At 51.5% G+C, this 23,134-nt stretch overlaps 1 protein-coding gene across 1 annotated transcript in view; it reads left to right on the top strand.

The window, feature by feature from the left end:
- The window catches only part of RET (ret proto-oncogene), a 60,634-nt gene continuing 37,500 nt past the window's right edge, over positions 1-23,134 (top strand). Inside the window, exon 1 of the mRNA XM_059055020.2 lies at positions 1-272. Within this exon, the coding sequence (XP_058911003.1) occupies positions 206-272 (67 nt within the window). The 5' untranslated portion in view covers positions 1-205. The remainder of the gene's footprint in view (positions 273-23,134) is intronic.

The raw sequence follows: 23,134 nt of genomic DNA, 5'->3' as shown, positions 1-23,134 counted from the left end.
GCCTCAGTCCCGCGACCGGAGCCCGGCGCGCAGCTGCGGAGAGTACCCTGAAGCCCGCGCCCCGACGCTTTGAGCCCGCAGTGTTCGTCGCGTCCGCCGCGTCCCGGCCGGGCATGGGGCAGGCCGGCTGAGCGCCTAACCCCGCCGCCGAGACCCCCAGCCCAAGCCACCGTCCCTCTCGCCGCGGCCCCAGCGTGCACCGGCGATGGCGAGGGCGACGGCCGGCACCGCGGGGCTGTGGTTGCTGCTGCTGCTGCCGCTGCTCGGCGAGGGTGAGTCCTGCCGGGGGCTGGTGCCCGGAGCAGCCGAGGCGAAGTTGGCACCGCGCGCCGAGCGGCTGAGTGGACGCGTTCGGAAACGCCTTTCTGTTTGCGGCGGGCAGCGGGCTGCGCAGTTGCCGGCCGCCCGGGCTCGGCTGCGAGCGGGGTGGTGTGGTGGGCAGGGCGCCTCGGGCCCCGCGCGCTGGGCGGGTCTCGGGCTGGAGCCGGACTCGGGTCGGAGCGGCACGCGGGCCGGGCGGCCGGGGTCGGTGCCCAGGGCCCTTGTCGCAGCCGCGCTCCCCAGCCTGGTGGCGCCTCGCGCCACAGCAGCGTCTTGGAGCGAACCGAACGGAGCTCTTAGCCGTTTCGGTGCAGGTGGGGGAGGACGGGTGAGGTAGCCCTAGAAAGCCTGCGACTTGGGCGGGGAGGAGTTGTGTTTCTGTAAAAGACTGCTCCGTCCTGGTTTCCTTGTCGCTCTACACGTCGGAGCATTCTTCCTCCAGCTCTGATACCCTGGCTAGCCACGGGATGCGGAAGGGATCTGCTGTTTTGAAAAATGGTTGCTTTTCCCTTGTGCGTTTTTGCCGCTCTAGTCCTTAAAAAACCCAAAAGGCTGTGATTTCTAGGGACGCTGCCCTCGAGGTCCCGCTCGGACTGGCCCAGCGCAGCCGTCTGAGGGCCCGCCGTGGCTCCAGTCCCACGCGTGGCTTCCGAGTCCCGCGCTGATGCCAGGTGGGGACACCTGAAGGTGCGGCCTTTGGGACCATTTGACGGCTCTGGGCCGACCTGTACCAAGCGCTTTTGACCATCCTGGAGTGGAGTAGGGCTGTGTGCCGCCAACATCAGTGCTGGGAGGATTAGATGTGGCCTTGCAAAGGCTGGTCACTGCCTCCACCCCCAAAACCCTGAGGGGATGAGTGAACCCGAAGGATGTCGAATCTTTTCCCGCCCCCCTGCCCACACACCACGAATTTTAGTTTCCCTCGAACTGTCCTTGACTTCCTCTTCTTCAGTACTCACTGTGCACCAAGTTTCCCTCAGAGAGAGGAGCTCCGGCCACCCTCCCCCACTGCTTACAAAGGGCTTTCTCTCCCTGTGGCCTTTGGGAACAGAAGAGGTGGTGGTCCCCTGCGTCTGGCCCCGGGTCCTACACAGACTCTGGATTCACAGGCCTGCCCAAGGGTTTCTTTGTGTGACTGGATCTTGAGCTCAAGAGGCAGATACTGAAGCTAGAACGGGCCCCCAGCCCATCATAGGGAAGGCGGGGGAGAAACCCTTTCTTTGACCTGGGGAAGAATGGGGGAAAGCATCAGGAGTCTGGGGGCCCCGGTGCTGTGAGGGGAAAACAGGCAGGAGGAGGCTGCAGGCAGGGCAGAAGTAAACACAAACAAGGTATTTAGAAGACCTCTTGTAAGTCGGGTTGCAACTTTGTAGTTGTGGGCGGGTGATCAGGTGTGAGCCGGAAGCCCGGGGCGCTGGGTAGCCTCAGAAGCTTGTGGAGGATTTCCCGTGCCTGTCCCACTCTTAGCCAGGGGGCCCAGCTGAGGCCGTGGAGGGGCTGGAGTTGGGGGGTAGGGGTGCGAGGGCGGCCTGTGACATTTGGCCGGAATACGGGTGGCTTCTCCACAGCCTGGATGCATGGAGTTGGGTGGTCAGAGAAAGGCTCTCCAATCCAGGGAAAGCAAGTCCCCTGCCTCACCCACCCTCCCATGGGATGAGCAAGAAACCACAATTGGTGGCACTGGGAGTTGAGAGGTGGCCCCGCGATACCCAAGAGGAGACAGCGGGGCCCGTGGAGAGGCCTGCGGGCACCCTCTGCCCGGAGTAGCAGTGCTGGAACTGTTGAGCCTGGCTATCAGTGAGCTGCTGCTCCAGACCGCCACCAGTGAGCTGGGCCACTGCTCCCACCTAGACTCGACCAGGCTGGGAGCAGCTCGGCCCCGGGGCGCCCTCTCGTGGACGCAGCCCTCCTGTGGCCAGGCCTGTTGCCTGGGGGATGGGCCGGGTCTCTAGAGGAGGAAAGCCTTCCCGTGCTGGCCCAGACACCTCCCCTGGGTGGGAAGCTCTCTTCTGTGCTGGGGGACTGACGAGAGGGGGGTAGGGAGGCAATCAGATGAAGAGGCAGTGGCCGGGGAAGGAACAGCACTGCCCCAGGGCTGGCAGGGGGTGGGCTCGGGCGCCTAGGGATGCTCAGAGCAAGGTCCTGGGGCATAAACAGACCCTCACGGTGTGCCCCCCTCCACGTGTACACACTCTCATTGTGTGTGAATGCACACACCTTCACAAAAAGGTGCCAACCGAGACACAGACTCCCAGAGCAAGGCAGGACTCCTCACCCACACGCTGGTATCCGTGTGAGTGCATGCACAGGCGCGCACACGCACACAGGCACACACACATGCACCCTTGAATCCACGCTCACACACTCACACTCACTCTTGGTCATCACTAAGACACACTCCTGCCCTTTCCCGAGGATATGTGATCATGAGGCCTGTGGATACACACACACACTCACGCAGCGTGGCTTGGCCCTTCACACTCCCCCGTCCCCCAGGGAACCCAGCCCCTGTCTCTGCCACTCACACACACTGTTGACCCCCACATGTGTACACAGGGACACCTGCCCCTCCCGCCTCATACTCAGGAGCACAGCCCATCAGCCCTGGGTATTCTAGAACCAGAGCTAAAGCACTTCCATCTAAAAGTTGTTCTTAGAAGAGTTTCTGGCCTTTTGCTGCCCCACTGCAGGTACAGGCATCCCTGTGGCTTGGATGAAGAAACTGAGCCTCAGCTTCTGGGGATCCCCCTGAATGTCTCAGGCTGACCCCTCACCCATCACCATCTCCCTGACCTCCTGCTCATCCTCACCAGGCCTCACACCTCTCATCTTTCTGGCCTGGCTTCTTGGGTCCCTTTTTGCTCAGCACCTCTAGCCACAAGGAATGACCTGCCCTCTCTGCGTGCAGACACTCTGGGCCTCTCACTCCCAGGTACTGAAGAAAGGAAAGCTGGCCATGACTTAGCAGCCCCCTCTCCAGGCTGCTGGGCCCACCCCTCTGCTGTTGGACCTGCATTTGCCACTTCTGCCTGGACCAGCAGGCGCCAGAGCAGCGCCTCAGCCAGGAAGGCTGCTCTGCTGACTTCTTTCTCTTTCTATTTCAGCCCCTTCCCTCTTTGGCCAGAGATGAGTAGTGTCCTGCTTCACCAGGCTTGCCTGGGCCCAGCCCACTAAGCCCCTCTGGCCTCTGGGAGCTGCCTGTGTCCCACACTGGCTGTCCTGGGCCCTAGCAGAGTCCAACCTACTCAGGGACCAAGAGGCTGGGTCAGCTGGTGGGCACCTCAGGGTGGGGTCTGTGAGCAGAAAGAAAATGGGGAAGTTTATTGAGACCATTGCAAAATTGCCTTTATTCTGCAGAATTGCTTTAGGGACGGCTAAGTAAATCACTGATTCCTTGGTGGTGTAAAGAAAATGGGATGCATTCACCTAATGGGGAGCTAATGGCCTTTCAACCAGGGGAGGAGAAAACTAATTTTAAATTATGGTATCTCTTAAACTGGAGCATGAGGTGCCAAGGGGAAGGGAGGGCCAGGAAGCTGCTGCTTCCCCTGAGGCCTTCCCGCCTCTGTGACCTGGGAGAGGACTCCTCCATCCCCTGGTCTTCACTGGATAAGGCTGATGCCAGCAGTAGCCACCCCCAGGGGGCTCATGGCCTGCCGGTCCTGTGCTGAGCACTGCCTGTCTGCTAGCTCACTGTACCCTCCCGAAACCCTGAGGGATGTAGCCTTGTTTTCCCATTTCACAGGTAAGGAAACTGAGGCTCCCACAGCCTGTGAACTTGAATCCCTGGAGAGGACTTTGTGTCTCCCCGCTCCGGTCCTCTGGCTTTCAGCAAGCCCCTTCTCTGGGCCAGGGGTGGTAGGGGCCAGGAGTGGGGCTGAGGAGGGGTCCTGGGAGAGGAAGGTGGCCCTGAGCCACTCACCCACTGGTGACCCTCCTGCTCGGGGCTCCAGGGGCCCTAGGGACAGCCTGGCCCAGGTCTGGGAGGGAAGTGTGCCACTGTGCTTCAGCACCTGAATCAGGAACCCCTCGGAGTCTGGCTGATGCTCAGGAGGGACCGCTGCTTTAGCTGATGTCTGGGAGTCCTGCAGGTCCAGTAACTGCCACCAGCTGCGGTCTGGTCATAGCCAGCCCCAGGGGAGGGGCGTGTGTCCTCTGGCCTGGCAGGAAGAGAGGCCTCTGTGCTGGTGGTGTAGGCTGGGTGTGTGGCCCCTGCACCCACCCTCTGCCTGGGGACCCAGAACCTGACAGACAGACGCTACTGTGCTGAGGAGGGGCTGGACTTCAGAGCACATGGGTACAACTGTGTCTCCTTATCCAAGAAAGGGCCCTCCTGCCCGGGGCTCTAGGACAGACTGGGAGAAGAAAGTGCCTAACTGGGAAAAAGGCAGAGCTGGAGAAGTGCCCCCCCAAACAGTAGTGATGCCTTCCGTCCTACAGAAGTGGCTACATTTCGGCTGTGGAAGCCTCTCCCTTCCCGTGGGTGTGGGAGAGGACGCTTCCTTGTGTGGGCCCAGTGTTCAGGCTCAAGCCCCTGCGTCTTCTCCTCCTCCTGGTTTCTTCTTCTTCCTTCTCATTTCTGCAATTGTTTTTCTGAGTGACTCAACAGTAACAATAACAGTAATAGTGATGGGCCCACAAACACTCCCCGAGGGACCACCTGCTGCCTGGAGAGCTTCTCCGGGGCTAGGGATGCACTCTGGGAGACAATGGAAGGTCACTTTGACCTCAGAGCTGTCTCCCTGTAGGGAGAGATGGGCAGGAAAGGAAGCCCTAAGCAGCCACTTATCTCAAATGTATAGGTGTAATTTCAGACTGAGGTACACACGGCAGGAGGCCGGCTGAGGGGTAGGGTGGGAGGGGATGGTGGGCAGCCAGGCAGGAAGTGGCCCTCCTGGCCCTGGGCCACAGGGGTTTGATGGCAGCAGGGGTCATCTTTTGCCCTCCCCCCCCATTTGACTCCCCTGGGTCTTCAAGGGCCCATCTTCCGTGCTTTCTGGGTGGGGGTCCTTAAGCCCTGGAAGGCTGGGGCATTGGTATGGCTCAGAGAGACCAGGCCCAGGTTGGCCCTCTGAGGGCCATGACCTCGGTGGCCTGGGGAGGGCGCTCCTGGGGGGCTTGAAGGGGTAGGAAGGCTCAGGCCTCCAGAACCCACACAACTCTCCTCACCCTGCCTCAGAGCAGCAGAGAGTGGCGGCGTGTTTAGGGGTTCAGGGGAGGCTGTAACTCCTGAGACAAGGCTCCATCGCACCTCAGAGGACCTTAGAGGATGGGGCCCTCTTCGGGCTGCGGCTCCAGGACACCTGGGAGCCCCTGTGGACGGGACCCTCATCCTGCCCTCCTCCCCCCACCTGGTCCTCCCACAGTCCACCTTCCCTGAGCTCTGGGGCCAGGTAACGCCTGGGCTTCCATCAAGCTCTGGCCTCACAGGTATGTAATTGTGGGAACCCCTGGGACCCGCTTCTGTCCCTGCGGCTGGAGGATGTAAAAGCCAGTGGCCCTCTGAGCTGTCCACTGGGCAAGGTGGGGGGGCAATGGGAGCAGCAGCGAGGTGCCACTGTTCCCTTAGCTCCTCGCCCACTGGAGCTGACACCCCCAAGAAAGCATGGTTGTGGGCGCATTGACGCCAATGGGACCTTGGGGGAGGCAGTTCAGGCGCCACCTGGGCCCTCAAGGACAGCAGGTGGCCGGCCCCGAGCAAACACTTCTGTTTGCTTTCGCCTTGTGAGTGGCTCCACAGAGTGTAGCAGCCAGGGCACCTCTGCAGAAAGGTCAACTGTGCACCAGCACAGGTGTGTGCCCACCTGGTGGTCCAGCTGGTGCAGGCTCTCCATGTCATCAGCGATGCCTGGTGGGCTCTGGCAGGCAGGGACCAGTTCTGGGACCTGCTCAGGGGAGATGCCCGTGGGGGCCCCAGCCCCCCTCCCAGATTCGGGGACCGGTGGTCGCACCTTGTCGCGGTCTTAAGCCTTCGCTCTTCTGACATGGGCTGCTGCTGTCTGGGTTCCACAGGGCCCTGGGCTCCAGAGAAGTGCCTGAGGGGCAGGGTGGCCAGGAGAGGGAGGCAAAGGTCCGAGCTCTGCCCTGAGCACTGGCCCTGACCTGCGCTCTGATTGGAGAAAGGGCTCTGCTGCTAAAACAATCAGAAAGCCCCTGGCGAGACAGTGGACGTCAAAACTGGTTGCAGTCCCCCCCCCCCATGTGGCTATGGGATTGCCAGAAAATTCCGAGGGTTCTCACTCTTAACAAAAAGGGGAAAAGGAACAATGTAAGTTCCTAAACTTTAACTAACAGCCTGGAAAATGCTTGGGAAGATATGCACTCTGAGTGCCAGGACCTGAGAGCAGGGTGAATGGGGGGTGACCTGGGGGCACACAGAGTGATGGTGGGAGTCCGAGTGGAGGGAAAGAGTTTACTCAGTTTCTTACTCAAACTTTTCTGCCTCTGAAACAGCCAAAGACACTAGACACAGTGAAGTGGTGGAAGACCCAGAAGCTGGGGGCAGCTCCTGGGTGGGCTTTCTCCTTGCCTGCTCCCCCATCCTGCCCTTCCAGCATTGCCTGTGGGCCGTCCACTGCTGTCTGTTCTCTTCTTTCTGGGAAGGAGAAAGGATGGAGTTGAGAAGCAGGGCTCCGTTCCAGCCGCCACTTAGCCATGAAGTGGGTGCAGCACCCGCTGTCTCCTCGCCTGTGGAAGCAGGGTCAACACGCACTTAGCTCTGTGGGCCCTAGCTTTGCCACTGGGAGGGGTTGAGGCTTGTCAGACGGGCACCTGCAGGTGGTCTCTGTAGGAGACTCATCCAGCAGGACCACACACACGTGACTCCACAGAGCCTTGTAAAGTCTCTACTGTGGACCCTCTCGAATCTTTGCTTCTGCAGCCTCCCACCCACCTGTATCTGTGAGCAGGAGAGACTGTGTACTTGGGGGTGACAGAAACCCCCAGTCTCAGCATCTCAACACAGTCCGTTTGTCTCCTGTTCATGGTGTCCCACCCCCCTGCCCCTGTCAGCCACTCCACACCTGGCCGTGTGCACGGGGAGGGGCACAGAGCCCTGAGCAGCCAGGCCTGGAGGGGCCGGGGGCACTTTGCCCATGTCCACGGGGTGGTCTGTCACAGGGTCCTTCTCTCTGCAAGGGAGGCTGGCGCCCAGAACATAACATAAAATAACTGTCCTCAAATGAATAATTCGGTGGCATTTAGTACATTCATAGTGTTGCATAAGCATCACCCCTGTGTAGTTCCAGAACATTTTCATCACCCCCAAAAGGAAACCCCATACCCATAAGGCAGTGTTGCCTATTCCCCCCACCCCAGCCCCTGGCACCTGCCACTCTGCATCTGTCTCTGTGGACTTGTCCATTTGGATATTTAGTATAAATTGACCTTTGTGTTAGACTTCTTTTACTTAGTTTGACGTTTTCAAGGTGCACCCACATTGTAATATGTGTCAGTACTTCATTCCTTTTAAGGCTGAGCAGTATCCCATTGCACGCATATATCACGTTTATTTATTCATTCATCTCTTGGTGGATGTTTGGGTTGTTTACACCTTTTGGCTCTTGTGAATAATGCTGCTGTGAGCATTTATGTGCAAATATCCGTTTGAGTCCCTGTTTTCAGTTCTCTTAGGTATATACTTTGGAGTAGAATTGCTGAGTCATATGGTAATTCCAAGTCTCAGTTTTTGAGGCACTGGCAAACTGTTTTCCACAACAACTGAAACATTTTACAATCCCACCAGCAGTATGTGAGGGTTCCAATTTCACCACATCCTCACCAATCATTGTTATTTTCTCTTTATATTTTAAAATTGTATCCATCCTACTGGGTACAAAGTGGTATCTCATGTGGTTTTGATTTGCACTTCCTTAATTATTGGTGATGTTGAGCATCTTTTGTGTGCTTCTTGGCCGCTTGTATCTTCTTTGGAGAAGTATCTATTCAGGTCCTTTGCCCATGTATCGATTGGGTGGATGTGTCTTTTTGTTGTTGAGTTTGCTCTATCAAATTACAACCAAGTGTTGCAGAGCATTTTTTGTCCAGAGACATTTCAGTGTCTGAGCCCGAGTTCCCTTTTGAAGAGGACATGGGTTCTTCCCGTGTCCTTCTGTGGGGGCTGAGTCACCATGACCCCACTGAGACCCTGAGGACATTCTCAGAAGACCCGGGCCACATTGAGCTCAAATGTCCCAGAAGCAATGGTGTCACATCTTGTATGTGAGGTGCCAATGCCCAAAGACCATCCTGTGAAGGACCCAGGGAGTGGGAGGAAGGGAGGGGTTCTGGGAACCAGTGACCCATCCTGCCCACCTGACAAGGTGGGACTCAGCAGCAGGGAAACCCAGGGCTGCCCTGTCTTGCTAAACTCTCAGTCCAGACTCTAAAAATAACCAGGCGGATCTGGTATAAGTTGATTACTGTAATTGCAACTGTGTGATGTCATGCTGCCAGTCCCTTGAGGCCGTTTTCCCGGGACAGCACAACGTACCAAGGCAGTGCAGTCCGCCCGCCACCCAGAAGCTGCATGAGTGCTGGGGCCCAGCACAGGGTGGGAAGGCCTCGACTGGGGTTACCGGGAAGCCTTTGTGGGCCCAGGCAGGTCTGATTCGAGAGTCAGGGAGGGAGAAAGGAGAACTGGCTCTGGCTTCCACCAGCAGGTGCTCTGTCCCAGCAGTGCTTCCAGGGAGGGGTTCCTGTCCCAGTTCACAGCTGGGAACAGACCCAGAGAGGCTGAATGCCGAGCTGGCCATACAGCAAGGCAGTGAAGGAGCATGGCTCTGGCCTGCCTCTGCCCTTGTCTCTCTGCTTCCGCAAGTCATACTGAAATCTCTCCTTTGTATCTAGACTCACTTCTCAAGGTGATACTAGGACCTGACAGGGGCAGAGTAAAGGACCCTCAAGGCTCTCTTCTGTGTCCAGCGGGCAAGGGCACGTCAGGCCCCCAGCATCCATGGGCGCCCGCGCACACAGCAGCCATGACTGTGTCTGTCCCTGTCAGGCGGGCGCTGGCTGAGCGCCACCCGGTCATGCCTTCCTGGGCCTTCTCCCTCTTTCACTGAGACGTGAAAGAGCAAATTTACATGAGGGGCTTTTAGGGACTTCTGCCTTTTCAAGGAGGCTGAAGGAGGCTGTGGATGGTTATTTATGGTTGCATTTTCTGCCTGGTTAGCAAGCAGGTGGGTGGGTGGCCCGGAGTCCCAGGTCATGGTGCCCTGGCTTTTCTGCACACATGTGCACGACCGTCACTGAGCAAAGGAGCCTGGTGGCCACGTACACTGGGCTGGGTGGGACCCTCGGCTTAAGTCCTGGCTCACTCTCTGTGTGGCCTTGGGCAAGGCAGCCTTTCTCTGCCTTGGTTTCCCCTTCTGTAAGACAGGAAACAAAGTTGTCATTGTTACCTCTGGCTGTCGTCGTTACCTCTGGCAGATGTCGTGTTGATTAAGTGGGACAACGTTCGTGAAGCACTTAGAACAGGGCCTCTCGGGAAGAATGTAGAAGTCTCGCTGGTTAATGTTGAATTAAGGGCGAGAAGGGTGCTGGGGGAGGGGCAGAGATGGGCAGGACCACCTCTGTTTGAGGAGCTCTAGATAGGTAGAGTGACAGATTTAAGTCTGAATCGCAGTGCCCTGCTGGGTGTGAGGGGGAACAGTTGCCCAAGCAGTAGCACCAGGGTCCAAGCCTGGGATGTCCTGACCCGTCACCCCCAAGCCGGGGCTGGCACACCCGCCCTTGGCTGGGGCCGCAGGGCACAAGAGCCCTGGAGCCGAGAGAGCCTGGTGACCTGCACACAGTCATCAGCAGGCCACTTGGGTGGCCAGTCTTTTTCCATCCAGGCCTTGCCCTGGGTAAGAAATTAATTGTAACCTAATTGGCAGTTTCCTTTGCACAGAAGCCGGAAAGAACTGCCAGTGAGGCTGGTGATTAACTCGGCATCAGCTGGGAAATCACATTTGGGCGGGAGTGTCCATCATCTGAGCGAGGCCTCTGCATCTGGCCTGGGCGGGTAGGGAAGCGTGGGTGGTGGCCCCGGGTGCGTGCTGGGTGCAGCATGGGCCCCAGGCCTCTGGGAGCAGAAGTCTGGGGTTTGTGTGCTGGGGATGAGACTGGGCTGCCGGCCCCCGGGCTGCCAGGCTGCAGACCTCGGCTGCACGCCTCACTCCCCCAAACTTCAGCCTCGCCCTGACGCCTTCCCCACTCTCAGCAGAGGGCTGCGTGCATGGCGTGGTGGGGTGTCAGGGGACCCGGGCCTGGTTGCGGTTCCACTCTGAGGGCAAGAGGTGAATTGTGTTTCCCAGCGTTGGATGGGGAGAGTAAGGTCTACAGCGAGAGCTCAGGCAAGGTGTGCAAGGCAGAGCTTTTCACACGTGTGGAGGAGGGTGCCTGTGCGTGCAGGGCTGGTGGTGCCTCTGAGGCACGGGCTGGCCCTCAGGTCTCTCCTCCTCCGTCCAGCTGCTCTTACAGGTCACCGGCCACCCTGTCCAGCCAGGGCCCAGGAAGACGGGCGTCCGGGGAGACACTGCACCCCTGCATGGGGTCCCCTGCCCTCCCCACCACGGACCACACAGAGAGGGCTCAGGCTGGAGGGCTGATGGTGGGAAGGGCCCGGAGAGCTGTGCTGTGTGCGAAGCCGTGAACCAGACAGGCAGGCAGGATCGTGGAGAGCCCTGGGCACCCAGTGTGTGCCAGGACGGCTGCTTGCTCCTCCTTGTGTGTGGGCTCAAGCAGCTGGGTGCCCAGGCCAGACCAGGAAGGCCACTCAGACCTGTGGCCACCCTGGCACATGCTGCCCACTGAGTGCTGCTGGCAGCATTTGGGGGAGAAGAAATTTATGACTGGAATCAAGGCTGCCCTAGTGGTGACTGGTGTCATCATTGGGCATTGGGGCAGAAGATAGCCCTGGCATTTACTGAGTGCCCAGTGTATGCACTAAGCCGGCCACCTGTTGGGTACGCCTGCAGAGGGCCAGAGTTTTCTGGATGATTTTGTAGACAAAGGCTTCAGTTCGCAGAATCAGGACTGGGACAAGCTGTCAGATTCCCCCCTCAGGAGGCATTGGCTTGTGACTGAGTACAGCTGAGCTGAGCCAGGGACCCATGGACAGAGGCAGCTGGCTCTCAAAGTGAGCTGCCTGGGCTTCCCTGATGGTGCAGTGGTTGAGCATCCGCCTGCCAGTGCGGGGAACACGGGTTTGAGCCCTGGTCCGGGAAGGTCCCACATGCCACGGAGCAACTAAGCCCGCAGGCCACACAGCTACTGAGCCTGTGCTCTAGAGCCCACAAGCCACAACAACTGAAGCCCACACGCCTGGAGCCCGTGCTCCGCAACAAGAGAGGCCACTGCAATGAGAAGACCGTGCACCACAACAAAGAGTAGCCCCTGTTCGCCGCAACTAGAAAAAGCCCATGAGCAGCAACAAAGACCCAGTGCAGCCAAAAATAAATAAATAAATAAATTTTTTTTAAAAAAAGAAAAAGGTGAGCTTCCTGTGGACTGTCAGATTACTAGAGCCCACCCAGGCCTTCCCTTCACACCTCCTCTGTGCGAGGCATCAGGCAAGGTTGTGGGAATGCAGCGGTGAGCAAGACAGGCCCGGTGCTGACCCTGTGGGTCTTTACAGTCTCTGCTTCTTTTAGCATCAGGTCGGTGCTCTGGGAGTGAAGGGAGGAAAGGCCAGCATGGCTGGGGGAATGGGGGCAGAGGGCTGAGCTGGGCAGGGGCTCACCCAGGAGAGGAGACGGGGTGGGGGACCACGTCCCCGGGGGTTGTGGGCGAGGCTGGGAAGAGTGAGCACGAGGCCTGGAGCCAAGGTACCACAGTGGGACCTGCAGGCCAAGGCTGTGGGCATCGGGCCGGGCACAGGAAGCCCAGCAAAGGGCTCGGAAAGACACCTGCGAACAGGCGTGTGTGGTGCTGTCCAGGGCAGGCGGGAGGCCAGGAGCCCTCTGAACCCCGGGTGCAGAGAAGGCAGGAGGAAACTGAGGTGTTGGGCAGGGTGCACTAAGTGGTCACACAGGACTTCTGGGGTTGGCACTTTGGCACGTGTGGGGAGGAGGTGTGGCCATACAGGCAGAGGGAAGGGCTCTGAGCCAAACTCAGCTGGCCTGGGACTGGGCTCCGCCTTCTCTGTGGGTGGAGCCAGGGCCAGGGCCATGTCATGACTACTGACTGTGGGTTCAGGCTCTGTGACCTCTGTGGGCCCCTTTCCCCATGAAAAAGTAGGATTATATTTCATGACTATTAATATAAAGACAAATATAATCCAGGCTGCTTTATTATTACACAGTGCTTATTATTACATTTTTTTTCTTCCTTCTAACTTTAATATAAACTAAAACATTTGTGTGGGCCCCTGGGCACTGTGCCCACTGTGTACACTGAGGCAGTTAGAGTGGGGGGCACATGCCCCAGCATCTGCAGTGTCGGTGCCTATTGGAAATGGAGGACCCCTGGGACTCTGGCCCTAAGGGTGGGCCCACATGCCCAGGCTTGTGTGTGCCCTCTCTCAGTGGATGGTGAGCCCCTCAGCCATTCAGGTCTCTCCTGTACCTGAGTACTGTGGTGCTGTGAGCCAAGGCAGGAACCACAGCAGAAACCTGCAGTGCACAGGCATTTACCTGGCTGGTGGCAAGCAGCCAAGGCAGCATGGGTGGGATGCCAGGTAGAGCCAAGAATTTACTGGTTCTGTTCTTACTCGGTTCTAAAGGAAGAGTTGTGGGCACATCTTTAAAACATACATGACACCAAAGCACAGGCAATAAAAGAAAAAATAGATAAATTGTATTGTATTGCATCAAAATTTAAAACATCAAAGGACACAGTCAACAAAGTGAAAAGGCAAACTGTGAAATGGGAGAAAATATTTGCAAATCAGCTGTCTGATAAAAGGTTACTCTCCAGAACACATAAAGAACTACAACTCAACAACAACAACAAAACCCAATTCAAAAATGGGCAAAATGGGACTTCCCTGGCAGTCTACTGGTTAACACTTCACCTTCCAATGCAGGGGGTGCAGGTTCCATCCCTGGTTGGGGAGCTAAGACCCCACATGCCTCGCTGCCAAAAAACCAAAACACAAAACAGAAGTAATATTGTAACAAATTCAATAAAGACTTTTTAAAAAAATGGGCAAAGCACTTGAACAGACATTTCTCCAGAGAAGAAGTAGCCAGTAAGCACATGAAAAGATGCTCAACATTACTGATCATTAGGGAAATGCAAATCAAAATCACAGTGTGATATAACCACACACCCATTAGGTTGGCTACTGTCAAAAAAAATGGCTATGAAATTGAGTTATTTGTAATGAGGTGGATGGACCTAGAGTCTGTCATACAGAGTGAAGTAAGTCAGAAAGAGAAAAACAAATACCGTATGCTAACATGTACATATAGAATCTAAAGAAAAAAAAAGGTTACGAAGAACCTAGGGGCAGGACAGGAATAAAGACACAGATGTAGAGAATGGACTAGAGGATGTGGGGAGAGGGAAGGGTAAGCTGGGATGAAGTGAGAGAGTGGCATGGACTTATATATACTACTAGAAGTAAAATAGATAGCTAGTGGGAAGCAGCCACATAGCACAAGGAGATCAGCTCGGTGCTTTGTGACCAAGTAAAGGGGTGGGATAGGGAGGGTGGGAGGGAGACACAAGAGGGAAGAGATATGGGGATATATGTATACATATAGCTAATTCACTTTGGTATAAAGCAGAAACTAACACACCATTGTAAAGCAATTATATTCCAAAAAATTAAATTCCAAAATTAAATTCCAAAAATGTTTTTAAAAAATGGCAAATCACAAGTGTTGGCAAGGATGTAGAGAAATTAGAACCCTTATTCACTGTTGTTGGGAATGTATAATGGTGCAGCCACTGTTTAAAACAATGTGAAAGTTCTTCAAAAAATTAAAAATAAGATTACGATATGATCCAGCAATTCCACTTCTGAGTATACACTGAAAATCAAGGTCTCAAAGTGATATTTGTATGCCCATGTACATAGCAGAATTATTCACAATAGCTAAAAGGTGGAAGCAACCCAACTGTCTATCAGTGGTTGAATGGATAAACCAAATGTGGTATATCCATACAACAGAATACTATTCAACCTTAAGAAAGGAAGGAAATTCTGATACATGCTACAACATAGATAAACCTTGAGGACATTATGGTAAATGAAATTAAGCCAGTGACAAAAAGTGAAATGCTATATAATTCCACTCATATGATGTACCTGGAGTAGTCAGATTCAGAGACAAAATGTCACATGGTGGTTGCCAGGGGATGGAGGAAGGTGGGGAATGGGAATTAGTGTTTAATGGGTGTAGAGTTTCAGTTTTGCAAGATGAAAGAGTTCTGGAGATGGATGGTGGTGATGATTGAAAAACAATGTGAATTTATTTTAATGACACTGAAATGTACACTTAATGGTTAAGATAGTAAGTTATGTGTATTTTACCACACTTAATTTTTAAAACTAGGATCCTCTTTACCCCCAAATTCATTATTTTCAGTAGAGCCTTCCCTGATCTGTGCTTTTTTCCAAAGAGCAAAATTACATTACAATCCCTTGCAAAGCCAGCCTCCAGCTGGGACAAAGCATTGAGATTAGAGGGTGTGTGAACATACTGCAGGGTGACCCTGCCTAAGAGTACACACGTGTGAGTGTGTATGTGTGCACGTGCACATGTGTAAATGAGCACACATGTTCTGCCTAACGTCTCCCAGTGGCAGTGTTCCTCAGCTACCAGTATGTCATTTCCTGAGCCAGGGTCAGTGATTTTGTTCTCACGGCTGTTTGCTTAACGCCAACTGCTGGCCTCACTAAGGCGGCTAGTGCGCTAAAGGGCACTACATGCCCCACAGGAGCCTTGTAAGCACAGGAGGGGCATCCACGAGGCTCCATCCAGCTCATCCTGCTGCTGACCATCCACCTGTGGCTCCCAGACCAAGCCAGAGTGTCACAGCCAAGTCTGATCTGATCTGAATCACCTCCCTGGCCCCACCCCCTCTCCTATCCCCAATTCTGACCATTTCCCAAATGTGCCCAACCATTACCCACATGTGTTCATGAAACCATTTATGTATAAGTTTGTTCCTTCCTTGATTCATTCATTGGTCCACTTATTAGTTTGTTCTATCAGACAGTTCTTTCAGGCAGAGGGTGACGTGATTTGACTAACCCTGGCTGCTCTGGGGCAAGTGGCCTATGGGGTCAAGAGTGGGCTCAGGGAGACTGTTCGGCATCATGATGTTGTCCAGGTGAGCGAGGTGAGGGTGCACAGCAGCTTGGGTGGGGGGTGGCAGAGGGCAGTCTGTGGGCTGGTGTAAGGGATGGAAGAGGGAAGGGCTCAGAACAAGTCTGAGGTGCATGGTGCCTAGACTGGGGTGGGGAGGCTGCATGGTTCTCTAAGCTGGACGGAGACAAGGGAGAGGGCTGTGTGGTTCTCTAAGCTGGACGGAGACAAGGGAGAGGATGGAGCAAGTTGGTAGAGGTGCATCTAGCACTCGGGAGGAGGTCAGGGCTGGTGAACGTGGCAGTCCTCCGCCCAGAGGCAGTCATTCGAGCCATGGGACTGGCTGCCGTTTGCTAGAGGAGAATCTGGAGAGAGAGCACCCAGAGAATAAGCGGAGAAGGAGAAAAGCCGCATGGGGGTGAGCAGGCTGGCTATTCGGAGTGAAACTGGAGAGCACCAAACACAGGAGGTCCTAGAAGCAACCAGAGAGAAGAGAGAACACCAAGGAGGGACAATTAGAACAAGCACAGAGCTTTCAGAAGCAAGGCAGCCGAAACATGCCTCTGAAGGACAGAATAACAGTCCTGTAGAATTCTCTACCCAGCAAAAGTGCCTTCCAAGAATGAGGTAAAAGGAGATAGGCAACATTCCAGAAAAATAATTCAGAATAATGATAGTGAAGATGATTCAGGACCTTGGAAAAAGAATGGAGGCAAAGATCAAGAAGATGCAAGAAATGTTTAACAAACACCTAGAAGAATTAAAGAACAAACACCTACAAGAATTAAAGAACAAACAAAGAGATAAACAGCACAATAACTGAAAAGAAAAATACACTAGAAGGAATCAATAGCAGAATAACTGAGACAGAAGAATGGATAAGTGACCTGGAAGACAGAATGGTGGAATTCACTACCACAGAACAGAATAAAGAAAAAAGAATGAAAAGAAATGAAGACAGCCTAAGAGACCTCTGGGACAACATTAAATACAACAACATTCTCATTATAGGGGTCCCAAAAGGAGAAGAGAGAGAGAAAGGACCTGAGAAAATATTTGAAGAGATTATAGTCGAAAACTTCCCTAACATGGGAAAGGAAAGCCACCCAAGTTGAGGAAGCGCAGAGAGTCTCAGGCAGGATAAACCCAAGAAGAAATACGCCAAGACACATAGTAATCAAATTGACAAAAATTAAAGACTGAGAAAAATTATTGAAAGCAACAAGGGAAATATGACAAATAACATACAAGGGAACTCACATAAGGTTAACAGCTGGTTTCTCAGCAGAAACTCTACAAGCCAGAAGGGAGTGGCAAGATATATTTAAAGTGATGAAAGGGAAGAACCTACAAGCAAGATTGCTCTACCCAGCAAGGATCTCATTCAGATTCAACGGAGAAATCAAAAGCTTTACAGACAAGCAAAAGCTAAGAGAATTCAACACCACCAAACCAGCTCTACAACAAATGCTAAAGGAACTTCCCTAAGTGGGAAACACAAGAGAAGAAAAGGACCTACATAAACAAACCCATAACAATTAAGAAAATGGTAGTAGTAACATACATATCAAAAATAACCTTAATCATGAATGGATTAAATGCTCCAACCAAGACACAGACTCACTGAATGAATACAAAAACAAGACCCATATATATGCTGTCTACAAGAGACCCACTTGAGACCTAGGGACACATACAGACTGAAAGTGAGGGGATGGAAAAAGATATTCCATGCAAGTGGAATCAAAAGAAAGCTGGAGTAGCAATACTCAGATCAGACAAAATAGACTTTAAAATAAAGACTGTTACAAGAGACAAGGAAGGACACTACATAATGATCAAGGGATCAATCCAAGAAGAAGATATAACAATTATAAATATATATGCACCCAACATAGGAGCACCTCAATACGTAAGGCCACTGCTAACAGCTCTAAAAGAGGAAACCAACAGTAACACAACAATAGTGGGAGAACTTTAACACCTCACTTACACCAATGGACAGATCATCCAAACAGAAAATTAATAGGGAAGCACAAGCTTTAAATGACACAATAGACAAGATAGATTTAATTGATATTTATAGGACATTCCATCCAAAAACAGCGGATTACACTTTCTTCTCAAGTGCGCACGGAACATTCTCCAGCATAGATCACACCTTGGGTCACAAATCAAGCCTCAGTAAAGTTAAGAAAATTGAAATCATATCAAGCATCTTTTCTGACAACAACAGTATGAGATTAGAAATCAGTTACAGGAAAAAAACATAAAAAACACAAACACATGGAGGCTAAACAATACGTTACTAAATAACCAAGAGATAACTGAAGAAATCAAAAAATACCTAGAGACAATGAAAACAGGAGGTTCCAAAGCCTATGGGATGCAGCAAAAGCAGTTCTAAGAGGGAAGTTTATAGCTATACAAGCCTACCTCAAGAAACAAGAAAAATCTCAGTCTAACCTTATACCTAAAGGAACTAGAGAAAGAAGAACAAACAAAACCCAAAGTCAGTAGAAGGAAAGAAATCATAAAGGTCAGAGCAGAAATAAATGAAACAGAAACAAAGAAAACATAAGCAAAAATCCAAAAAACTAAAAGCTGGTTCTTTGAGAAGATAAACAAAATTGATAAACCATTAGCCAGACTCATCAAGAAAAAGAGGGAGAAGAGGACTCAATAAAATTAGAAATGAAAAAGGATAAGTTACAACAAACACCACAGAAATACAAAGCATCCTAGGAGACTACTGCAAGCAACTCTATGCCAGTAAAATGAACAATGTGGAAGAAATGGACAAATTCTTAGGTATAAACTTTCACAGCTGAACCAGGAAGAAATAGAAAATATGAACACACGAATCAAAAGCAATGAAATTGAAACTGTGATTAAAAATCTTCCAACAAACAAAAGTCCAGAACCAGATGACTTCACATGTGAATTCTATCAAACATTTAGAGAAGAGCTAACACCCATCCTTCTCAAACTCTTCCAAATAATTGCAGAGGAAGGAACACTCCCAAACTCATTCTGTGAGGTCACCATCACCCTGATACCAAAACCAGACAAAGATACTACGAAAAAAGAAAATTACAGACCAATATCACTGATGAATATAGATGCAAAAGTCCTCAACAAAATACTAGCAAACAGAATCCAACAACACATTAAAAGGATCATATGCCATGATCAAGTGGGATTTATCCCAGGGATGCAAGGATTCTTCAATATACGCAAATCAGTCAATGTGATACACCATATTAACACATTGAAGAAGAAAAACCATATGATCATCTCAATAGATGCAGGAAAAGCTTTTGACAAAATTCAACATCCATTTATGATAAAAACTCTCCAGAAAGTGGGCATAGAGGAAACCTACCTCAACATAATAAAGGCCATATACAACAAACCCACAGCAAACATCGTCCTCAATGGTGAAAAACTGAAACCGTTTCCTCTAAGATCAGGTACAAGACAAGGATGTCCACTCTCGCCACTGTTATTCAACATAGTTTTGGAAGTCCTAGCCATGGCAATCAGAGAAGAAAAAGAAATAAAAGGAATCCAAATTGGAAAAGAGGAAGTAAAACTGTCACTGTTTGCAGATGACATGATACTATACATAGAGAATCCTAAAGATGCCACCAGAAAACTACTAGAGCTGATCAATGAATTTGGTAAAGTTGCAGGGTACAAAATTAATGCACAGAAATCTCTTGCATTCCTATATACTAATGATGAAAAATCTTAAAGAGAAATTAAGGAAACATTCCCATTTACCATTGCAACAAAAAGAATAAAATACCTAGGAATAAACCTACCTAGGGAGACAAAAGACCTGTATTCAGAAAAGTATAAGACACTGATGAGAGAAATTAAAGATAATACAAACAGATGGAAAGATATATACAATGTTCTTGGATTGGAAGAATCGATATTGTGAAAATGACCATACTACCCAAAGCAATCTACAGATTCAATGCAATCCCTATCAAATTGTGAATGGCATTTTTTTTACAGAACTAGAACAAAAAAAATCTTAAAATTTTTATGGAAACACAAAAGACCCTGAATAGCCACAGCAGTCTTGAGGGAAAAAAAAAGAGCTGGAGGAATCAGACTCACTGACTTCAGACTATACTACAAAGCTAATCAAGACAATATGGTACCAGCAGAAAAATAGAAATATAGATCAACGGAACAGGATAGAAAGCCCAGAGATAAACCCATGCACCTATGGTCAACTAATCTATGACAAAGGAGGCAAGGATATACAATGGAGAAAAGACAGTCTATTCAATAAGTGGAGCTGGGAAAACTGGACAGCTACATGTAAAAGGATGAAATTAGGATACTGTCTATCACCATACACAAAAATAATCTCAAAATGGATTAGAGACCTAAATGTAAAACCGGACACTATGAAGCTCTTAGAGGAAAACATAGGCAGAACACTCTTTGACATAAATCACAGCAAGATCTTTTTGATCCACCTCCTAGAGTAATGGAAATAAAAACAAAAATAAACAAATGGGACCTAATTAAACTTAAAAGCTTTTGCAAAGCAAAGGAAACTACAAAGAAGACAAAAAGACAACCCTCAGAATGGGAGAAAATATTTGCAAATGAATCAGTGGACAAAGGATTAATCTCCAAAATATATAAACAGCTCATGCAGCTCAATATTAAAAAAACAAACAATCCAAATCCAAAAATGGGCAGAAGATCTAAATAGACCTTTCTCCAAAGAAGACGTACGGATGGCCACGAAGCACAGGAAAAGCTGCTCAACATCACTAATTATTAGAGAAATGCAAATCAAAACTACAATGAGGTGTCACCTCACACCAGTTAGGATGGGCATCATCAGAAAATCTGCAAACAACAAATGCTGGAGAGGGTGTGGAGCAAAGGGAAACCTCTTGCACTGTTGGTGGGAATGTAAATTGATACAGCCACTATGGAGAACAGTATGGAGGTTCCTTAAAAAACTAAAAATAGAATTACCATATGACCCAGCAATCCCACTACTGGGCATATACCCAGAGAAAACCATAATCAAAAAGACACATGTACCCCAATGTTCATTGCAGCATGATTTTCAATAGCCAGGTCATGGAAGCAGCCTAAATGCCCATTGACAGATGAATGCATAAAGAAGATGTGGCACATATATGCAATGGAATATTACTGAGCCATAAAAAGGAAGGAAATTGGGTCATTTGTAAAGACGTGGATGCATCTAGAAACTGTCATAGAGTGAAGTAAGTCAGAAAGAGAAAAACAAATATCATATATTAACGCATATATGTGGAACCTAGAAAAATGGTACAGATGAACCAGTTTGCAGGGCAGAAATAGAGACACAGATGTAGAGAATAAACACGTGGACACCAAGGGGGGAAAGTGGTGGGGCTGGGTGAGATGAATTGGGAGATTGGGATTGACATATATAGGCTAATATGTATAAAATGGATAACTAATAAGAACCTGCTATATAAAAAAATAAAATAAAATTCAAAAAAAAAAGAATGAGGTAAAAGTGTTTTAAAATGGAGGGGGATAAGAAACACAGATACAGATTCACGTTTGCTGTGAGTAGATGAGGTGGAAGGTGAGGGCGTGGGAGGGGCAGCAGCATTGCCAAGTGTCCAGTTACGTCAGCCATGGGTTCATGGATGTTTGTCACAGAATATACTTTCGGCATAAATGTTTTGCAAAATGTACTCTGTACATATCAAATATTGAACTGGAATAAAGAGAGAACATGAACGGGATGTGGGAGGAGGGGCGTGAGGTGGACGAGGAGAGGGTGATGGTGCCAAGCACCCTTGTCTGGGCCTTGGGGCTGGAGGGGACCCCCCACGGGGACAGCTGGCCTGCAGGGGAGGGGCCGCCCCCGGGGAGGAGTCCACGAGATCTGGTTCCCATTCCCAGTGAAGATGATGGCATTAGGAAACCGTCTGTTAAGGAGGTTCTGCTGGGCCATAATAAAACTGTCATCTGCATGATCTGGCACTCATCAAGGGCAGGAGCGGGGCTGCCCGGTGAGTGGATTCTGCAGGAAGGGCCTGCCTTGCACACAGATTCAGGCGCTGCTGTAACCCCACACGGTTCTCAGATCATACCATCTCACAATGTTTTTTCTTTCTTGAGAGCCCCAAGTTCTGGCTTTCAAGGCATAGTCCTAGGGCATTTCTAGTTGTCTGGGGCCCTGGGTGTGTCCATGACCACGGTGAGTGTGACTCACTCTGATTCGCCAAGGGCACCCGGTTAGGAAGTAACTGCCTGGATCTGGCCTGGCATGGTCAGATGGCAGGACATCCTCCCCTGATGGTGGCGAGGAGGTCGAGGGAACCTCAGGGGAGCTGTGTGTGGCCCCTGATGGCCAGGGCTGATCAGGAGAGCTGGTGAGGTGAGCCTACGGTCAGGGCTGGGCAGGCTCAGTGTGTCTCACTAAATGAACGGGAGAATGGGGAAGGGGGGTGAGTGTGCAACAGTGTGAGAGTCTGTAACCATGTGCGTGTGAGATAAGAGTATATGTAAGAGGGAGATGTGTGTGTATCAGTCTGCATCCAGTCAGGAGACAGTACTCACACAGCAAAGGAACCAGGAGAGGTTAACATAAGAGTTGGTCAGCAGTGGTGAGTGTAGGAGAGCTCTGTGGGCCACCCTCAGGCTAAGGGTGGACACCCAGGGAAGGGGCCCCATCCCCAGGCTGGGGTCACAGCCCACTGCACGTGGAGAAGTTGGCTAGGTCGTGCAGGCTAGCAGGAGGCGACCCTCCAGGCACAGGGGAATTGAGGCTGTCAGCGGGCGTACAGAGGCGTCTGGTCTGGGAAGCTGTGGGAAGGTGATCGCGGGGTCAGGGCGTGGGCTGCACTGGCACCGAGGGACGGTGTGCGTCTGGCATGTGACTGAGGTGGAGCCCAGAGGATGTCCCCACACCCTGTGCCGCAGAAGCAACGGATGACAGCCAGAAACTCTTGTCCACCTGCGGTGTCCTCCACCGCAAAGGAGGGTGCTCAGAGCATCCCATGCGTGTCTGAGAACGTATGCCCCTGTGACCAGTGTGGGTAAGAGTGCCTGTGTGAGTGTGCACGCACGTCTGAGCTTGTGGAGAGTTAAATGAACGAGAGTGAGGTGGGGACTTGGGCCTGGTTCTGTCTGCATCCAAATACAAGTAAATGACACATCCCAACCAGGTATGGAACCTTGAAAGCTGCCTTTCCCGGGTACAAGAAGGCTGGTGACTGCATGCACCGAATGAGACCGTCAGTGCCCGGGTCACTCTACTTGTAAAGATGTTGAAGGAGGCCCTGCTGGCAGCAGAGCAGCACCTCACCCCCACTGAAGCTTAGTTCCACATCTTCTCCCTGCAGGGGTGGGGCAGGGTGGGAGCAGATGGGGTCTTGGACCCATGCACCTCTGCCACCTCCTGCATGCTAGGGCATACACACACACACACACACCGTGAAGGTTCTTGGGGTCTCTCCAAACGCAAACAGTGACTTGGGCCTTTGGCAGTTGTGTTCTGAGCAGTGCGGGACCCGCCCCTCCTTTGT

Source organism: Kogia breviceps, chromosome 2, assembly GCF_026419965.1.
Source record: "Kogia breviceps isolate mKogBre1 chromosome 2, mKogBre1 haplotype 1, whole genome shotgun sequence".
NCBI lineage: Eukaryota > Metazoa > Chordata > Mammalia > Artiodactyla > Physeteridae > Kogia > Kogia breviceps.
The sequence above is the reverse complement of the archived record's forward strand: the minus strand, read 5'-3'. Positions and strand labels throughout refer to the sequence as shown.